Source organism: Salmo salar, chromosome 01 (genome assembly GCF_965601325.2).
Source record: "Salmo salar chromosome 01, fSalSal1, whole genome shotgun sequence".
NCBI lineage: Eukaryota > Metazoa > Chordata > Actinopteri > Salmoniformes > Salmonidae > Salmo > Salmo salar.
In genome coordinates, this window is record NC_138291.1 from 174,918,573 (window position 1) to 174,936,585 (window position 18,013).

At 43.3% G+C, this 18,013-nt stretch overlaps 1 protein-coding gene and 2 non-coding genes across 3 annotated transcripts in view; all 3 read right to left on the reverse strand.

The window, feature by feature from the left end:
- Nucleotides 1-18,013, reverse strand: part of chd1 (chromodomain helicase DNA binding protein 1) — a 40,601-nt gene continuing 22,588 nt past the window's right edge. The window contains exons 16-37 of the mRNA XM_045693707.2: nt 16,880-17,042; nt 15,687-15,839; nt 15,125-15,196; nt 14,751-14,900; nt 13,774-13,922; nt 12,630-12,726; nt 11,973-12,068; nt 11,529-11,705; nt 11,094-11,254; nt 10,837-10,878; nt 10,609-10,742; nt 10,081-10,219; nt 8,202-8,352; nt 7,775-7,897; nt 5,881-6,018; nt 5,195-5,446; nt 4,292-4,420; nt 3,968-4,146; nt 2,674-2,773; nt 2,449-2,500; nt 2,057-2,297; nt 1-1,818 (exon numbers count right to left, since the gene is read on the reverse strand). Of these exons, the coding sequence (XP_045549663.1) occupies nt 1,452-1,818; nt 2,057-2,297; nt 2,449-2,500; nt 2,674-2,773; nt 3,968-4,146; nt 4,292-4,420; nt 5,195-5,446; nt 5,881-6,018; nt 7,775-7,897; nt 8,202-8,352; nt 10,081-10,219; nt 10,609-10,742; nt 10,837-10,878; nt 11,094-11,254; nt 11,529-11,705; nt 11,973-12,068; nt 12,630-12,726; nt 13,774-13,922; nt 14,751-14,900; nt 15,125-15,196; nt 15,687-15,839; nt 16,880-17,042 (3,265 nt within the window). The 3' untranslated portion in view covers nt 1-1,451. The remainder of the gene's footprint in view (nt 1,819-2,056; nt 2,298-2,448; nt 2,501-2,673; nt 2,774-3,967; nt 4,147-4,291; nt 4,421-5,194; nt 5,447-5,880; nt 6,019-7,774; nt 7,898-8,201; nt 8,353-10,080; nt 10,220-10,608; nt 10,743-10,836; nt 10,879-11,093; nt 11,255-11,528; nt 11,706-11,972; nt 12,069-12,629; nt 12,727-13,773; nt 13,923-14,750; nt 14,901-15,124; nt 15,197-15,686; nt 15,840-16,879; nt 17,043-18,013) is intronic.
- On the reverse strand, nt 5,522-5,649 carry LOC123726835 (small nucleolar RNA ACA64). The gene has a single exon (XR_006758990.1). It is a non-coding gene; the product is annotated as a small nucleolar RNA ACA64 (small nucleolar RNA).
- Nucleotides 17,566-17,799, reverse strand: LOC123726830 (small nucleolar RNA SNORA53). Its single transcript, XR_006758985.1, has one exon. It is a non-coding gene; the product is annotated as a small nucleolar RNA SNORA53 (small nucleolar RNA).

Here is an 18,013-nt window from a genome sequence, read left to right on the forward strand (position 1 = left end):
TACAGTGATTGAGTTTAATGACTTTATAAACTATATAAAACAATGATCTTAAAAATCCATGCATTTTCAGTGTAAATTCATTTTGAAATATAGAGAAAATCTATGTACAACTGAACTGTAACAGCAGCTTCACTCAGTTAGGCTGTTCACCAGAAATACACTTGGCTGCATAGAAGATTTGACATTATTGCCTATGTTAAAAAAAAAGAAAATGATTTCTGTAAAAAGACTAGTTTATTTGAGATCTTACAGGCGCTTGTATTTGATAGACCCCTCCTGTTTTCCACGACATGTTGTAGTAAAACTTGAGCTTTCAACTCGTCTATTCTGACATGTATTCACAACAGAATTCACAAAAGAAACAAATAAACGAAGAAGTCGCTCTAGAGCCCTCAAACTCAACTCTGGACCTCCAAGCTGCTTTTTTTTCCATTCTTCTCCTCTAATCAGGGACTGATTTAGACGTGGGACACCAAGTGGGTGCAATTAATTATCAGGTAGAACAGAAAACCAGCAGGCTCTGGACCTAGTAGGGTAAGAGTTGAGTACCCCTGCTCTAGGGGAATAATGAACTAATAGAATATTTCCCCGTTTACCAAAGTTATTCCGAATAGCATTTATCATTAAAGTTAAGTGTCGTACGAAAACTGACATTTAAAACGGACAAAAAAGCCTGAGTTGATGGGGAAAGGTAAGAGTTGTAATAACAAACCCAAAAGAGCCTGAGAAGAAAAAAGCCCATTGATTTACTATTTTACAATAATTTACAGTAGTATAATTCGTGAAAAGGGACATTTTAAATTGCTCACAAAAAAAATCCTGGTTATTTTACAGCGGAGACAGAAATTAAATAATTAAAGCATGATGCAAAAAAGAAAAAAAACAGATCGTCAAGGTGGTCACTAGAAACACTGTAAACGAGGTACTTTGGAAGGTGAGCCCAAGTCATTCAGACTGCTTTTTGACGAGACCCTTACATCCACTCTTAGCATGATTATGAGAGAAATACATAAACGTTACTTTTCTTCTTGATTTAAACACTTCTTTAAATAAACGTGAGAACCACATTAAAACGTGAGAGAGACAAACAGTCAATAGCAGGATCCAGTGTCGTGGGTTGGTGAGACAGCACTCGAGGGTATTTGTGTCCGTTGGAGTAAAAAAAGGCGTCCATTTTATAAAAATAATAAAAGAAACTATGCTGAGACACCGACGGCACAGCTTTTAACTCTTAAATACAAAAATATGCAATTTGTCTGCCAACCCGCTCCCACCGCCATCGTTCCTGGGACGTGGTCCACCATTGGAGATAGGACACCACAGATACAGTGCGTAGTACAGCTTTGTTTTCTTCCACAGTCCCCATAAGGCATTTCCTGTGTTCAACGCGTGTCTATGGCTGATACTCTCCCCGCTAGGCTAGCTCCTCCAGCCCAGGCCGACGCTGGCGGTTATGTCTTGCGGCTGCTCCAGATCTGCTCTGGCGTGCTCTTGTGGTCTGACGAGTACTCGAAGGGCGACCGGTGGCCTAACGGCGAGCGTCCGTCGTAGGGCGAGCGCTGGTCGCGTGGTGAGCGTTGGTCACGCGGCGAACGGGGACCGCTGGCTGATGCCCGTTGGTCCATCTGCCAGTCTGCATGGTAGCGGTAGGAGTCACCTCGCGATGACGACTTGTGGTGGCCCGACGAGTAGTCGGAGCCCGAGTGGTGTTCGGAATGGGAGCGGTGGTCAGAGTGGGAGCGCTCCTTGCTGTCCATCCGTCCGTCTCGGCCTGACCGGTGCTCGTCCACCTTCCTGTGCTTACTGTCGCTGTAGTATCTGATGAAGAGGACACCGTGAGCAAGACTGACCAATACAGAAAACCAATATACAGAATTGTTTGATCCACAATGGGACCAATTTGTTAAGCATTGAGTTGCACTAGATTCTGGAACTATAACGCCCCAAAACCTAATCAATAAAACAATAATGAAAATGCCCTGAATTGGCACCAACTTGAAATGAACCATTTAAAACAAAAAAGGGTTCCTTAAAAAAAGTATATAGTTGGTCTTACCTGCTGTCCTGCCGGTCTGACCTGTAGTGGTCTCTGTGGTCTTTGCCGTTGCTGAAGGACGAGTAGGGTCTCTTCCTGGAGTCCCCCCCGCTCCCCGCCATCCTGCTGTAGGGGTCGGAGGTGTGCCTGTCCCGGCTGTCGCGGTCCTCATGGTAGCGCGACGACGAGTGGTGTCTTTCAGAGCTGTAGCTGTCCCTGCTGCTGTCGTCGTGGTGAGAGTTGTCCTTTAGCCTCTCGATGTCTGGGCCAAGAGGACAGGAAGAAGACCCGGGATTAATAAGGCCACACACACACTTTTCTCATTGTTCATTAATATTTGTTTTATATATCCTTCATTTAACATGGTCATTAAGACAACCCCCCCGACAAAACAAAATGGTGTAAGTTCATACCTGCATGTTTAAAGCCATGGGTATTTACAGTGCTAGTGATCCCATCTGCTGCCTGTAAAACAGAGCATCATAAAACACTGCCATTAAAATTCTATTTGGAAAGATAAGAAATGCAATCTATATTTGTATCACTTTATTACCCAGTTAAACCTTCATGAAGTGAGTCAATTGTATTTTCATATCCCCGACACCCTGGAACAGCAACTCATCAGGCCGTATACATACCTGAGCATTCTCTTGTCTTTTCTTGATTGCGTGCTTATACAGTTTATGCAATTTTCTTGCATCAAATTCTGTAAATTTTGAAACAAATATCCACAGGTTTCTGGAGACAAGAAAAAAAGTGTTTTAAGTCAACACTGGTCATTGATACAATGAGCCCGAGCCCCATAACAAAGTAATGGTATGAATGCAGTCAATGGTAATAGTAAAGGTACATAACCAGCTCAGTTCGATTGCTAAAGGACATAAATCGATATGCCCTGAGCTCCGTTTCATAACCCCAGTGTTATGAAACGTTACCAAACTTCTAATCAAGAAATGAACATTACATCAGTTTGCCAAGGCCTGTTCTATTTCCCCAAGGATGGGATGATCAACGGTGTTTGTATTTATAAACACCATTCTAGCCTGTGTCGATCTGGAAGGGATAATCAACGAGGGGCTATGCGTTTTCTGGAAAATAATTCACGACATGGAAGGTGTGTTCCCCAACACCCTAGAACGCACAGAGCCCCAAGTTCATTATCCCCTTTTGGCTATAATTTAACACAATTACCACTGAAATGTGTTCACTTGCAGGTAGAAATGTGTTCATTTGCAGGTAGAAATGTGTTCACTTGCAGGTAGAAATGTGTTCACTTGCAGGTAGAAATGTGTTCACTTGCAGGTAGAAATGTGTTCAACATCCACTGAGGTAGCTAGCAAGTTCACTAGATAGCTACAGTAGTTGCCTTGGTAACCAAACAGACCAAATCAGTCCTCGTTTGCCATTATGGAAATCGAATTCCACAATGCCAATAATGTTTTCAATTCGACTTTTGCGTTCAAAAGCAGCTCAAACATGTAAGAATGAACTACAGCCATTAAATTGTACCGTGCAAATATACTGTGTGTCATAGGGAAATAATGCACCCTCTAGAATGCTCTTCAAGCCAATCAGAACGAGTATATCAGACATAAACTGGGTGGTTCGTGCCCTGAATGCTGATTGGCTGACAGACATGGTATATCAGACTGTATACCATGGGTATGACAAAACATGTATTTTTACTGTTCTAATTACATTGGTAACCAGTTTATAATAGCAGTAAGGCACCTCTGGGGTTTGTGGTATATGGCTAATATACTACGGCTAATGGCTGTGTGCAGGAACAGTAATATCACACCCCCTCGTGCCTTATTGCTTAAATATACCACGGGTAAATAACAGTATCATGTTATTTCAGAGAGCTTGATCTTAAATCAGCAAATTGATTGTAACAAAACGCTGAATGTGAACAAATATCAAGTGCCTTACTTTCTCCACTGTTTGATCTGCTCGGGGTTGGAGTACTCCTTCAGACACTCTGTGATGTGGTCTCCGATCTTGATGAGACACTGGCGTGTGTGCTCCAGCTGCTCGCGTTCCGACAGGCCCTTCTCCGGACGGTCCAGCTGCTTCAGGGCCGCCTTGACCGGTCGCATCCTCTCCTTACACTGAGGGACACAGACAGGACATACACAGTTAAAGGAGAGTCAACATTGGTAAGAAAGTACTTTTGTTACCATCCCGACCCGGTCCCTAGACGTCCCGACTCACTGAGCTGACTTATTTGCATCACTGACACTTTGTGTGACTTACCACACTGAAAGTCTTCTGGTCCAGTTCCTCCGACTCCTCCGAGATGTTCTCTCCCCCTGCTGTGATGTGGACCGGAGTGTCCGAAGTTTTCTTCACCTTCTCCCGTACCTCAGTCTTCACCTCGCTCGGCTACAGGAAAAAACAGTCACAATTAATAAGTGACAATTGTTAAGATGCTACGCAGAGACATTATAAACCATGTAAATAAAACACTAAAGATCCTACATACTTAACACAAAGCACAATAAATGACTAATAGTGCACAAAAATGAGTTAAAACCGCACACGGAAAAAAGACAAGTGACCAACCTTAACTTTAGTGCTAATACATTTTTCATATTTGCAGTGCAACGAACTGCACTTCAAGTTTTTCAGTCCCTTCCAACTATTCACAATGTGGTGAGGTCTTACCTGGTCATGGCTAGAAGGGATACAGCTTTTGTCAGTGTTTCCTCTATATTCATTTGGCAGCAGCGGACTGTTAAATTGTTGCGGCCACTCCAATATAATTTTTTTTTTAACTTAAAATGACCAAAACCAGACAAAGTAGAAAAGATAATGGAGCTATATATTTCCAAAAAAGATATCTATGAGAATTAACAATGACAGTCAGGGAGAATCAAAAATGTAAATAAATGTGAAATAAAATTTTTTATAATATGTTTGAGTCACTCAGATAGCAAACATGTCAAAGGCCATGACAAAATGTGTAGAATTGCAGGAAATTTGCTTTAAAACAGCAACATTGTCTATGCAGTCAAGATTAGGGCATCAACATTTTTTAAATCAAATGCATTTGAGCTAAGCCTAAACCCTTTCCAAACCTTACATTAATTTTCCTAACCTGCTACAAACAATCTAATCTTACAAAAACTGTATCCCACCTAGTCAAAACCATCTTACCTTCTCCCCTGTGACCTCTTCCTGTTCATGTACTGGATCCACGGGCTTGGTTTCTTTCTTCTCTTTCAGGTCCTTCTCTTTCACCTCGCGGCTCTCTTCTTTCTTCTCCTTTTTAACCTCTTTCTTCATCTCCCTTTCTTTGGGCTCCTTCTCCTCAGGCGGCGAGGGCTCCTCCTCTGGCTCAGGCTCCTCCTTCACCACCACGCGCTCCGCTCGGCCCCTTCTGGGTGGCAGCTTTACTGGGACCACCTCCTGGGAGGTGGAGAGATGGTTAGAATAGCTTGACAGCCTTGATGCAAGATTACCTTAACTGAATTCTATAAGTATGCTTGTGGGCACATGGGTTTAATCACACTGCTATACGGAGCAGGCAATAAGCTTAACGTACCACAGTACTGTAGGCCCAGTTCTCTCTCCCCTGACAACTGATATATCCAAGGTTATTTTCAGACTGGGCCCATTCATTGAGTTTAGTTGACTGATTACTGGGGTTAATTTCATCTGTTACTCATTGTTATTTCATTAAGGGATCCATTGTCTACTATCCACAGCCATAAGGAGTCTCCTATCATAGTTGGAATAGGGTAAAGTTTCCCATAGATGCTGATCTCTGTTCAGTTTGGCGTTTTCCCACACTAATGGTTAAGGTTAGGATTGGAGGAGAGGAATCTGATCGTTCCACATACCTTTTCCTCCTCAATCTCGTCCTCTGAGGACTTGTCTGAGTGGGGCGTAGAGGACGGACTCTTCACCAGTTCGTCCACCTTGGCTGGCTTCACAGCTTTGGTCTTCTTACTCCTCGGTTTCCTCTTCCGCCAGTTGGCCTACAACAACAACAAAAAGGGACTTAATCATTCTTTACAACTAATTGAAAAAACGCTTGGGCCCTTGAAACAGAATGTGTGCTGGGTTTTGGACTTTCAATGTCACAATTGGATGTTTAAAGTGAGTGATTAATCATTCTCCTGGTGATTTATATTTGCCACACTTGGATTTGGATTCTCTGATGGCCAAAGCCAGCTCAATCAGTGGTCCATACATCTATAAAATATGTAATTCTATTTCTATAATATTTATTTTCTTTTTTTCCACCATAGACTTGACACGTTGTTGACGTTGCAGGATGCCAGTACGAGACGATAAAACGGCAGTTTGTCATGACTTACTTCTTGTTTTAGAACTAAAACGGCTCAACTCATCACCTTATTAGGAGGAAATGACACTCTGTCATAGAGACCAGACATGACAAAGACACCCAAAGAGGTCTCTGCTCTGATCACATGGGAGCATCCACAAGATCAACAACATTCCTTAGAGCTAGTCTGGGATTGGTACATCAATTTTTGGACTTGATAGTCAGCGATGCACAAAGTAAAACAGAATATTGGCCGACTTCCGCAACAACTAAGAACGTGAAGCACAAGGCTAAACGTCACTGTTTGTCTTGCAGCTATCACATTGCTGCAGAGTGAAGTGCAGCAGTGCATAAGTGCAGGTACTCGGTTGGGGAGCATAGTCTTGTATCGTGCAGCTCGTTGTACTGGACTGTCAGTTATTGTATCTTGAGCATAGTCTTATGAATTTAAAAAGCTTCAATTCCCTCGCTTTCATCCCTCATCTGCTAACCAAAACAAGTGGCAAGGCGGCCGCTTTGTTTTTAGAATCCCAGACTAACTTTAATTGTGGACTTCTTAAGGTGTAAATTTGAGACTAAATTAAACACTCCACAACTCCTCACACCTGCATATAGCTAGGAATGCAGAATTCATAGTCTTATTACAGAGGAAGTGCCAATGGAAAAGGAGATGCACTAAAGCACACAGACTATGTATTCACCTTATGACGCCTGGCAACAAGGGCACATCCAATTTGTTGCAATTGTTTTCCTCCTTTCCGGTCCATTCAAGCAAAAATATTGTTAAAAAGGAATAAAATTTGTCAAAACGTAAATAACGTGCACATAACTTGAAAGGTATGTTTGTTCTATGTAGAGGAAAATATTTAACAAGTTTGTTTATGTAATATAAGCACTCCGGAAGCCCACATTTGTTAGCATTCTCTTAGGCTTTGACTGGCGTCGTTAGCTAGTTAGCTTTGACTGGCGTCGTTAGCTAGTTAGCTTTGACTGGCACAACAACTAGCAATTATCCTAATGTTATCGCCATAAAATGTTTCGGCATGGTTTCGGTCATTGATGTTGTGTCAACATTTACCATTTTAAGCATTGAACTTTGATAAAAAAAAATGGATACAACCTGTATGGATAACGACCATTTGATGCAGTCTAATACGCTAACTAGCTAATGACGCCAGTAAAAGGGTATGGGAACGCTAACGAACGTTGGCTTCGAGTGTTTATACTAAGTAAAAAACAAGCATACATTTTTTTCCCTCTACAAAGAACTAACACATCTTTCCATTTTTTGGGCACGTTATTTAAATAGTTTTGACAAAAGTAATTAATATGTTCTTGTTCGTGAATGGGCTGGAAGGAGGAAAACATTTACGTTCGATCAGGAACTGGGTCAAGTGGGCGTGGCACCATAATAGAGTGTGATCCAGCCAGTCATGGACACTTACCGTCCCTGCTTGCCTCTGTGCTTCCTTCTTGGCCAGGTCCTTGCTCAGTAATTTGATAAGATAGTCTGCTCTCGTCTGCAGTTGCTTGGCCTGTGGCTTCTTGTCAGGGTCGTCTGGTAGGAGCTGGTTCACGCAAAGGAACAGATGAGTAAATGAATACAACTATAACACAAAAGCTCTTACAGTAACCTTGGGTACGACAGTTTCAGTTCCCCGTGTCTTCTTAGAGTTGGGACAATGAACCAAAAAATTACAGACCACTTATCGATGACATTTAACTGTTAATTACGATAATAGCCTAGAGAAATGTGACGTCCGCTGATATAGGCGATTGTGAACATTGATAGCAGCAACATTCAAAGTAGTAGTAGTTTTTAGAGTAATATAAAAACTGTGGTGCACATAAATGTCATTTCTTCAGACTCACCTTGTGTGTCAGGTTGAGGTCAGGGTCCATCTTAATCATTTCCCAGCTGCCGTAACCGTACTCGTAGATTCCTATGAGCAGGCTAGAGTCGTCCTCCTTGCCCCAATCAATGTCAAAGTGTGCTGCCTTGGAGTGGCATGGAATTGTGTACCTAAGAAAAGAGAAGGGTTTGGATTCAGTAAGAGTAGAAAGTCTCATTTCAAATTAATTGGTCCTAAAACTAGTTATGTAACAATTATATATTTACATTGTAAGTACAGATTGGTTTCATAGTTCTTACAACATTGTGAAAGTCATGTCTGTCCTTTAATGAATAAATAAATGTTGGGGATTTAGATGGGGATTCGCAGACACCTAGGTACTGCAGGTGGTCCGCAAAAATATTAAAATAGGATTTTTTACATTTATTTGTATTTAAATGTTCATGAATATAGTTAGCAACAGAATAAACCACTTTTTATTACATACCTACATTAGAAAAGAGGAGAATGTTATCTCTAATGATGTCAACTCCTAATATTGAGCAAATTATACTAATTGAAGCCAATTAGAGACTCACTGGAGAATCTGAAATATAGTAGGCTTTGAAGAAAACTGTCAATAGGCTGGCTACCCAGTCAATAGGCTGGCTACCCAGTCAATAGGCTATTTTTTTTGCTAATGTATGATGGGGGTTCCTGGGTCACCGTTTGCCAGGAAGTGGGTCCCCGAGCAAGAAAATGTTGAAGACCCCTGGCCTATGCTATTTAATACATGGGGTGGATTTAGATGGGCCTATGCTATTTAATACATGGGGTGGATTTAGATGGGCCTATGCTATTTAATACATGGGGTGGATTTAGATGGGCCTATGCTATTTAATACATGGTGTGGATTTAGATGGGCCTATGCTATTTAATACATGGGGTGGATTTAGATGGGCCTATGCTATTTAATACATGGTGTGGATTTAGATGGGCCTATGCTATTTAATACATGGGGTGGATTTAGATGGGCCTATGCTATTTAATACATGGGGTGGATTTAGATGGGCCTATGCTATTTAATACATGGGGTGGATTTAGATGGGCCTATGCTATTTAATACATGGGGTGGATTTAATGGGCCTATGCTATTTAATACATGGGGTGGATTTAGATGGGCCTATGCTATTTAATACATGGGGTGGATTTAGATGGGCCTATGCTATTTAATACATGGTGTGGATTTAGATGGGCCTATGCTATGTAATACATGGTGTGGATTTAGATGGGCCTATGCTATTTAATACATGGGGTGGATTTAGATGGGCCTATGCTATTTAATACATGGGGTGGATTTAATGGGCCTATGCTATTTAATACATGGGGTGGATTTAGATGGGCCTATGCCATTTAATACATGGTGTGGATTTAGATGGGCCTATGCTATTTAATACATGGGGTGGATTTAGATGGGCCTATGCTATTTAATACATGGGGTGGATTTAGATGGGCCTATGCTATTTAATACATGGGGTGGATTTAGATGGGCCTATGCTATTTAATACATGGTGTGGATTTAGATGGGCCTATGCTATTTAATACATGGTGTGGATTTAGATGGGCCTATGCTATTTAATACATGGGGTGGATTTAGATGGGCCTATGCTATTTAATACATGGTGTGGATTTAGATGGGCCTATGCTATTTGTTATGCCAAGGGATTTCCGTTTGTATTGGCTGCTATGCGAGTGTAAAACTTGAAACAATTAACTGTTGTGTGATGGAGGAGTTGAGTAAAAGCAGCATGGCTTTGTTCCAAATGGACCCTGGTCAAAAGAAGTGCACTAAAGAGGGAATAAGGGAGCCATTTGGGATGTAACCCAAGTTTGAGGTAAGAGACCGAATGTAGACAGACCTCTTCCTCTCATCAGGGTCGGCAGGAATGGCTTTGTGGAGCGGCGCCAGCTCCTCCTCGTGGGAGATCACCAGCTTGGCGTTCACCTGGACTCCCGAGATTCTGAACGTAGGGCCTTTCACTTTCCCTCTTCTGCCTCCTGGTGGTGAGGCAGAGAGAGGTTTAAAACCAGTGACCAGGGGCATAACACAGCCACTTATTGAGCAACTTAACAGTGGATTTTGACATTGTTTGAATTAGCAGGAGAGAGATGGATGGATAGAGATGGACTGGAGAGAGAGATGAATATATTGGGATGGAAGGATGGATAGAGACAGACGAGACAGAGGGTGTAAAGTACCCAGTGTTAAACTTGGACAGGTGCTAACCGGAGCTGAATACCAGCACCTCATTCTAAACTGTCTGAGCTCCTGTTCCTTTATAGAATATCAGCTCAAATGTATTGTGGAGCTCCTGCACCTAAATATAAAACAGTAATGGCACCCAAAATTAGTACCGGCACCTATTTCAGTCAAACGCTGAAAGTACCTGACGTCTTCTCTGGTCCACAGGGGTTCTCCCTGAGAGTCTTCAGACAGCCGTTGTGAACCGTCTCGGCCAGACGCTTCAGGTCATGTTCAGACTTGTCCACTAGCTCGGCATCACGGGCGATAGCATCCAGTCTGAGAGAGGTTGATTTTTGGTTGGTCAAATATCACGTTGACAAAAGTTGTCAAATAATTGAAACCACATTTTGTAGATTTTGCCTGCAGTTACCTTTCAAGTGGTCCACCAAACTTCTTGTAGCTCTTGATAAATCTATGTTGAAAAAAGACAAAGTTGTGAGGCGCAGTCGAGGTAATGGAAGTGAGTGTATTTTCTACATCCCTAAAAGGTATTGGGGAGGGGACTTTTCAGGGACTTATTCCCACAGGATAGAAGACATTTAACAGCATCACATGTCCCCCAAATCCCTAAGGTGCTATAAAGGGAATCGGGTGCCATTTGGGATGCATCTCATGTGTAGTGATTACCTTCGTATCTCAGCATCGCTGAAGCCCTTGATGTTTTCTCGTGGAATGGTCCGAGGCCGTCCTCGTTTCTTGGGCCTCTTGCGATCCGAGACGGAGTCGCTGTCGGAGCCGGAATACCGTCTGTTTCTACTACGCCGGCTCTCACTGCCGTTAAAGTTGACCTGGAACCATATATCAAACAACAATGTACTATTAGAATAAGGACCATGTTCTCTGAGGGTTTCAATGGGACCACCTGCACATCATCCACTGACAGGGACGGGACTGTTCGGCACAACATATTCATTCAGAAGACAAAAAAAGCTACCAGTCTATTACAATGCTAAGATATCAAAATAGGAATGCCAGATTTTTCTTCATTGATAAACCCAATCTCTGCATTGTAGAGTACTGCTGTGTGTGTGTGTGTGTGTGAGGGAGTGCCCCCTAGCTAACCTGTTTGGCACAGTTCCTCATGCGGGGCAGCAGGTAGATCTCCTCCAGCTCTTTCTGCCTCTCCTCCTCCTCCATCCGCCGACGCTGCTCCTCGGGGATGATGTCGTCCCAGCCCCGATGGTGGCGCTCAGAATCCATGACGATCTCCTCCTCCTCCATCATGGAGAAGTTGGCCACCTGGCAGGGAGGTGTCAGAGTTAGGTTGAGAGGTCACAGAGGCTCAGCGGATTCACTTGTTTTACTCTTATTAGGGCCCGTTTAGTATGGTAAATAGAGAATATCCATATAAATATTTATTTTTTGCCCAGGACTAAATTTAATTTTGCCCTTTAAGTTACATTTATTTTTTATAAAACACTATTGTACTTGTCATTCTTACTAGTGCCGTTCTTTCCATTAGTGGTGATTTTGAAAAAGCCTTTACTTGTGTTGAACGTGACATACCTTGAACTGTGAGAGCAGCTCCTCTCCAACAGTGGAGGGGCCGGGGTCATTCTCTCTGGTCTCCGCTCTCTTCAGGATATCGTCGATGTCCATATCCTGCCAAAGGGAAACCCAAAACAGTCAGTTTATGAAAAACGCATTAACTTTATCGATCCACTGAGGGGAACCTGAATTTGTCAACCAACATCAGACACACAGGGACAATATAGGTCTACATCAGAACAAATGCAACAGAGACCTACAATGATAAGGATTAGGGTTGTCAGGATGTCAGTATCACGATACTCATTGGGGCGGCAGGTAGCCTAGTGGTTAGAGCGATCAAATCCCTGAGCTGACAAGGTAAAAATCTGTCCTCTGCCCCTGAACAAGGCAGTTAACCCACTGTTCCTAGGCCGTCACTGAAAATAAGAATTTGTTCTTAACTGACTTGCCTAGTTAAATAAAGGTAAAATAAAATAAACATTTGTATCATGGCAAGTAAACAAAACATGAAGCAGAATTCTCATCTTGTTGAAAACAAACAGCCTTATGTTTCTCCCCCAAGATATAACTATTTTAAATATAGCAGGTTTTTAAAGTTTAGTTTGCTTTGTGTCCTTTTTTGTCACAAAGAAAAATGTGTAACATGTGATAGTGATGAGGTGAGTGACAAACCTGAGGCTCCTGCTCCTCCCCTTCCTGCTCCTTGAACAGCTCCTCGGCACCAAACTTCAAAATGGCCGACAGCTCCTCCTTGTTGAACGGAGTGGCACTGCAAGTGATGGAAGTTCCAAATGAGAACACAAAAAACCTTGCGGTGGTGTGTGCATGACCGTGAACACCTCAGAAGGATGGTGTGTGTATTTGTGATTAAGCATCTAGAGGGTAGCTATAGGGTGTGTATTTGTAAGAGACTAAGCACACTGAGGAAGTATGCGTTTTGTTGATGTAGTTGAGAGTGTAAGGTGTAACTGGCTGTATGTGTGTGCGTATGCGTGTAAAGCAGCATGTAGCCTAGTGGTTCAGAGCGTTGGGCCAGTAACCGAAAGGTTGCCAGTTTAAATCCCCAAGCCGACTGTGTGAAATTTCTGTTGACGTTCCCTTGAGCAAGGCACTTAACCCCAATTGCTCTTGTAAGTCACTCTGGATAAGAGAGTCCGCTAAATAACAAAAATTGTAAGTGCGCTTGCATGTGTTCTCGCGTGAGTTTGTGGGCTCTTGCGTGAGTTTGTGGGCTCTTGCGTGAGTTTGTGGGCTCTTGCGTGAGTTTGTGGGCTCTTGCGTGAGTTTGTGGGCTCTTGCGTGAGTTTGTGGGCTCTTGCATGTGTTCTCGCGTGAGTTTGTGGGCTCTTGCGTGTGTTCTCGTGTGAGTTTGTGGGCTCTTGCGTGTCTTCTCGTGTGAGTTTGTGGGCTCTTGCGTGTGTTCTCGTGTGAGTTTGTGGGCTCTTGCGTGTGTTCTCGTGTGAGTTTGTGGGCTCTTGCGTGTGTTCTCGTGTGAGTTTGTGGGCTCTTGCATGTCTTCTCGTGTCAGTTTGTGGGCTCTTGCATGTCTTCTCGTGTGAGTTTGTGGGCTCTTGCATGTCTTCTCGTGTCAGTTTGTGGGCTCTTGCATGTCTTCTCGTGTCAGTTTGTGGGCTCTTGCATGTCTTCTCGTGCGAGTTTGTGGGCTCTTGCGTGTGTTCTCGTGCGAGTTTGTGGGCTCTTGCGTGTGTTCTCGTGTGAGTTTGTGGGCTCTTGCGTGTGTTCTCGTGTGAGTTTGTGGGCTCTTGCTTGTGTGTAAGAACCTAGAGATGTGTGTTTTCAGTGTGTATTTGTCTACCTGGACGGGGCGGTGCCGGTGTGGAGGACCGTCTTGCCCGTGGTGTCCATCCTCTGGATGACTAGATGGTCCAGCACCATCTTCTTCTTGGCCCGCTCAATGATCTCCTCCTCCACCGAGCTCTTGGTCACCAGACGGTAGATGTTCACCTGGCAGACATACAGGTTTCATGTTGGATGTCCACAACTGTAATGCTTTAATTTTAGACGTTCTGTTCCCACTGGGAATGCATGTTTGTTTAGGATATAAGGTGAATGACAAAATCAGAGGAGATTAACAGCAATAGCTTTACAAAGCTATTCAATACAACATGTATTGGACTCATATGACCATGTATCTTGGTCTAGTGCCTGCGGTCATTGGGTATCAATAGAACTTGACAACGGCCTGTTTTCTATTATAATTATTTTGAGTCATGCTGAGACTAAGGTCTCTTTTACAGATGAGCCCTGTATACTGTACACATCAATATACACTACACGTCGACCGATTAATCGGCAGGGCCTGGCAATACTAAAGTGCCTATAAGAACATCCAATAGTCAAAGGTATATGAAATACAAATGGTATTGAGAGAAATAGTCCTATAATTCCTATAATAACTACAACCTAAAACTTCTTACCTGGGAATATTGAAGACTCATGTTAAAAGGAACCACCAGCTTTCATTTGTTCTCATGTTCTGAGCGAGGAACTTAAACGTTAGCTTTCTTACATGGCACATATTGCACTTTTACTTTCTTCTCCAACACTGTGTTTGCATTATTTCAAACAAATTTAACATGTTTCATTATTTATTTGAGACTAAATTGATTTTATTTACGTATTATATTAAGTTAAAATAAGTGTTCATTCAGTATTGTTGTAATTGTCATCATTAAACGCCATTTTGGTTTCTTAACTGCTTTGTGATTGTGTAACAAAACTTGACCTTGAACGTGACCGCAAGTCAACTTCACAAAGTGATTGGTTGCATACCTGTCTCTTCTGGCCAATCCTGTGGGCTCTGGCCTGGGCCTGCAGGTCATTCTGTGGGTTCCAGTCCGAATCAAAGATGACCACCGTGTCGGCCGACGCCAGGTTGATGCCCAGACCACCCGCCCGTGTTGACAACAAGAAGCAGAAATCCTGGACGGGAAGAAGTGAGATGTAATAACGGGGGTGTAAGATGGTTCATTACAGTAGATTTCCAATTACACATTCACCCCATCAGTGAACTTGATTGGACTATTGAGTAAAAGTAGCAGGGTTGGGGTTTTCAACTCAGTCGATTCAGGAAGTAATGTGATTTGTCCCCAACCCTGGCTGTTAGCGCAGTAGTAGATATTATGGTGCATTCATTCCACACTTACCTCAGAGCCCTCGGCGTTGAAATGGTCCAGCGCCTGTTTCCTCATCTCCCCCTTGATGGAACCGTCCAATCTCTACAAAGACAAGACGCATTTAGTCCTCGTCCCAGCAAACTCTCAATGTTCTACAATGTTTAAATGTTTTTGTATTTTGCTTATCTTTAGGGGTTTAAGTATGGTAACTCTAGGAGCTTCTAGGTACTTTGCTTAGATACCACCGAGCTGAATCCTGACTAGGAAAGCACCGTATCCACCATTTTTAGTAAGCCATCGTGCCTTAAGACTGCTCTATACAAGATCTGCTTAAAATAAATCTGTGGTCAACACAGACTTCTTTAGGGAGCATTCAACCCACCCTTAAAGCAGGGCTGCCCAACCCTCTTCCTGGAGATCTACGATACACCAGTATACGGCAAGGGGATAGGAAGAGGAATGTGGTGAAGTCGCCCTTAAAACACTGATCTTGGGTCAGTTTACAATTTCTCTCACTAATGGGTTAAGTTTAGGATTAGGAGAGGAGAAGCTGATCCTAGATCTGTACATAAGGAGCCAGTGAGCTGCTGACCTGGAAGAGGAACTGGCGGCTCTTCAGGTACTCGGCCAGGATGTCCAGCATCCGGACCATCTGGGAGAAGATGAGCACACGGTGGCCACGCTCCCGCAGACGCAGCAGCAGCTTGTCCAGCAGCACCAGCTTCCCACTGCTCCGGATTAGGTGCTGCAGGGGGAGAGGGCAAGGGGCAGGGGGACAGGGAAAGGGGCAGGGGGAGAGGGCAAGGGGCAGGGGGACAGGGCAAGGGGAGAGGGCAAGGGGCAGGGGGAGAGGGGCAGGGGGAGAGGGCAAGGGGCAGGGGGAGAGGGCAAGGGGAGAGGGCAAGGGGCAGGGGGAGAGGGCAAGGGGCAGGGGGACAGATTAGAGTGCGTCCATGCGAACTCTGGAAAGAATTCAATGTTAAATAATAAATATCCTGAAATATGGATATTGGACAAAACTCAGCATCACCTTCTTATTAAAGAGGCCTACAGTAACTAAATACAGGTCTCTAACTTCACCACATTCCGTGAGCTAACTCATAAAGGAGTGGTGTCACACAAGAGTAGCACCGATGTAACAGATTTTGCCAAAACATGTCAACTAACGCTGATGAGTGGCTTGTGGCTGAAACACACATTCAGCATAGAGGTTTACACAGCTCTCACTCTTTAAGGCAATGTAAGAATATTGTTCACAAATGTGCCAGCATTTCTATTATATGAAAATAGTTTATGATTAGTGAATGTAGATATTTTGTAAGATTTTTGTCCCTATTAGCTGAAATCATATTTTTTCAAAGCCATTTTAGCTGTCGTGCTAGCTGTTCGGCCTGAACAGATTAAAAAAAACAAAAAAACCCATATAATGCAGATGTCAACTCCCTCAGAGGCACGTGTTGCTAGGCAACCCCCCGTGCACTTGCGGGGCAGGCCTGCTCCCTGCGTTGCTAGTGTTCTTAGGAAAACGTGATGTAGTGTTATTGGAATGTCCAGCAGTTGTTGGTAAGTAATGAATCTGCAAGCATAATATCATTTTTCAAAACCCAAGTCTGAGATGCAGCTACTTTCCCCACATTTACAACTCAATTTAGGCTTCAAGTCAGTGCTCTCACCCCTCCAGAATGCCTTAATGCCAAGGTTTGACAATTGAGTGATTAAAGAGTGTCACACAAATGAAAAGTTAAAGTTTGCATGTCCATTTATTTCCACCCCCCCCCTACTCACCTGTAAGGCCTCCTGTTTGTTGTAGAACTCGCTGTCCTCTGGGGGCTTGATGAGATAGCAGTGGTTACAGCACTTCTTCAGCTCCATCATGATGTTAAGGAAGCCAGACGTGCTACCCTTGGTACCTTTACTCAGGGCCTTGTAGTTCCTCGTCAAGATCCACCTGTTTCACCCAACACACACACAGGCTTAGTAGTTACAAAAAGATAATACCCAAATTCAGCATGATTTCTACCATTTGCAATGTATTTAATACAATTTGTATTCATTTCTGGATGAAGTCATTTGCAAAAGGAGCACTCCAAATGAACTTCCAACTCAGTCAGGATAAACAGGAAACCTGAACTTACGCCTACCTCCTAGGTTTAGTTGATACCCACACTTAAATACCTAGACTTGGCCTAATTTCCATCCAGATGAATTAAGGTCTATTGTATACCATGTTTGAGTTGTTCAATTTTCCTTAGTCCAGTTTAAAAGCACAAATTAGTCCAAGATTAGGCTTCATTTCTGTCCGGGATAAGCCCCTCTGTGTTATGGAGCCATATGCCTGTTTACAAGTATATTGAGGCGAGGTGGCTGACTGGTTTATTTATATAAAAGGTGAAGTACATCTTTGATATCTTTGGAACATTACACACTCCTGATGAAGCCCCCAAAATCCCAGTGAAACTAAAAAGGGGTGTGTTGTCCACCTCCCAGCCAAGCTGCACTGGTTGATTCCCATCAGTATAACAGAGTTGCCAGTGCAGAAGGAGGGCTGTGGAGGCAGGTAGACTGCTCTACAACACCAATGACTAAAACACCTCCGACTGTACAGCCAGAAAGCTGCTGAGAGCCTCTGGGCTGAAGCTGCAGCGTTCGGAGACGACAGCACCAGCACAGGCGCACCCTCCAGAGGTGGATCTAAGAAGTGTTCAAATCTTGCTAAAATGTTATACCAGAGAGATTCCTTTGATGTAATTTATCAATATATTGTGTTAAATGAGGCCAATTGGGTCTAAGCTGTGGAAGTGAATATCTGGAGATGTCTGTGATGTGCATAAACATTGATCTAGTCAGCTCCCATGTTAGTTTCTATTGGTTTCATGCTTCTGGTCATTTGCATTGCAGGATATGGCAGAAGGCAATGAT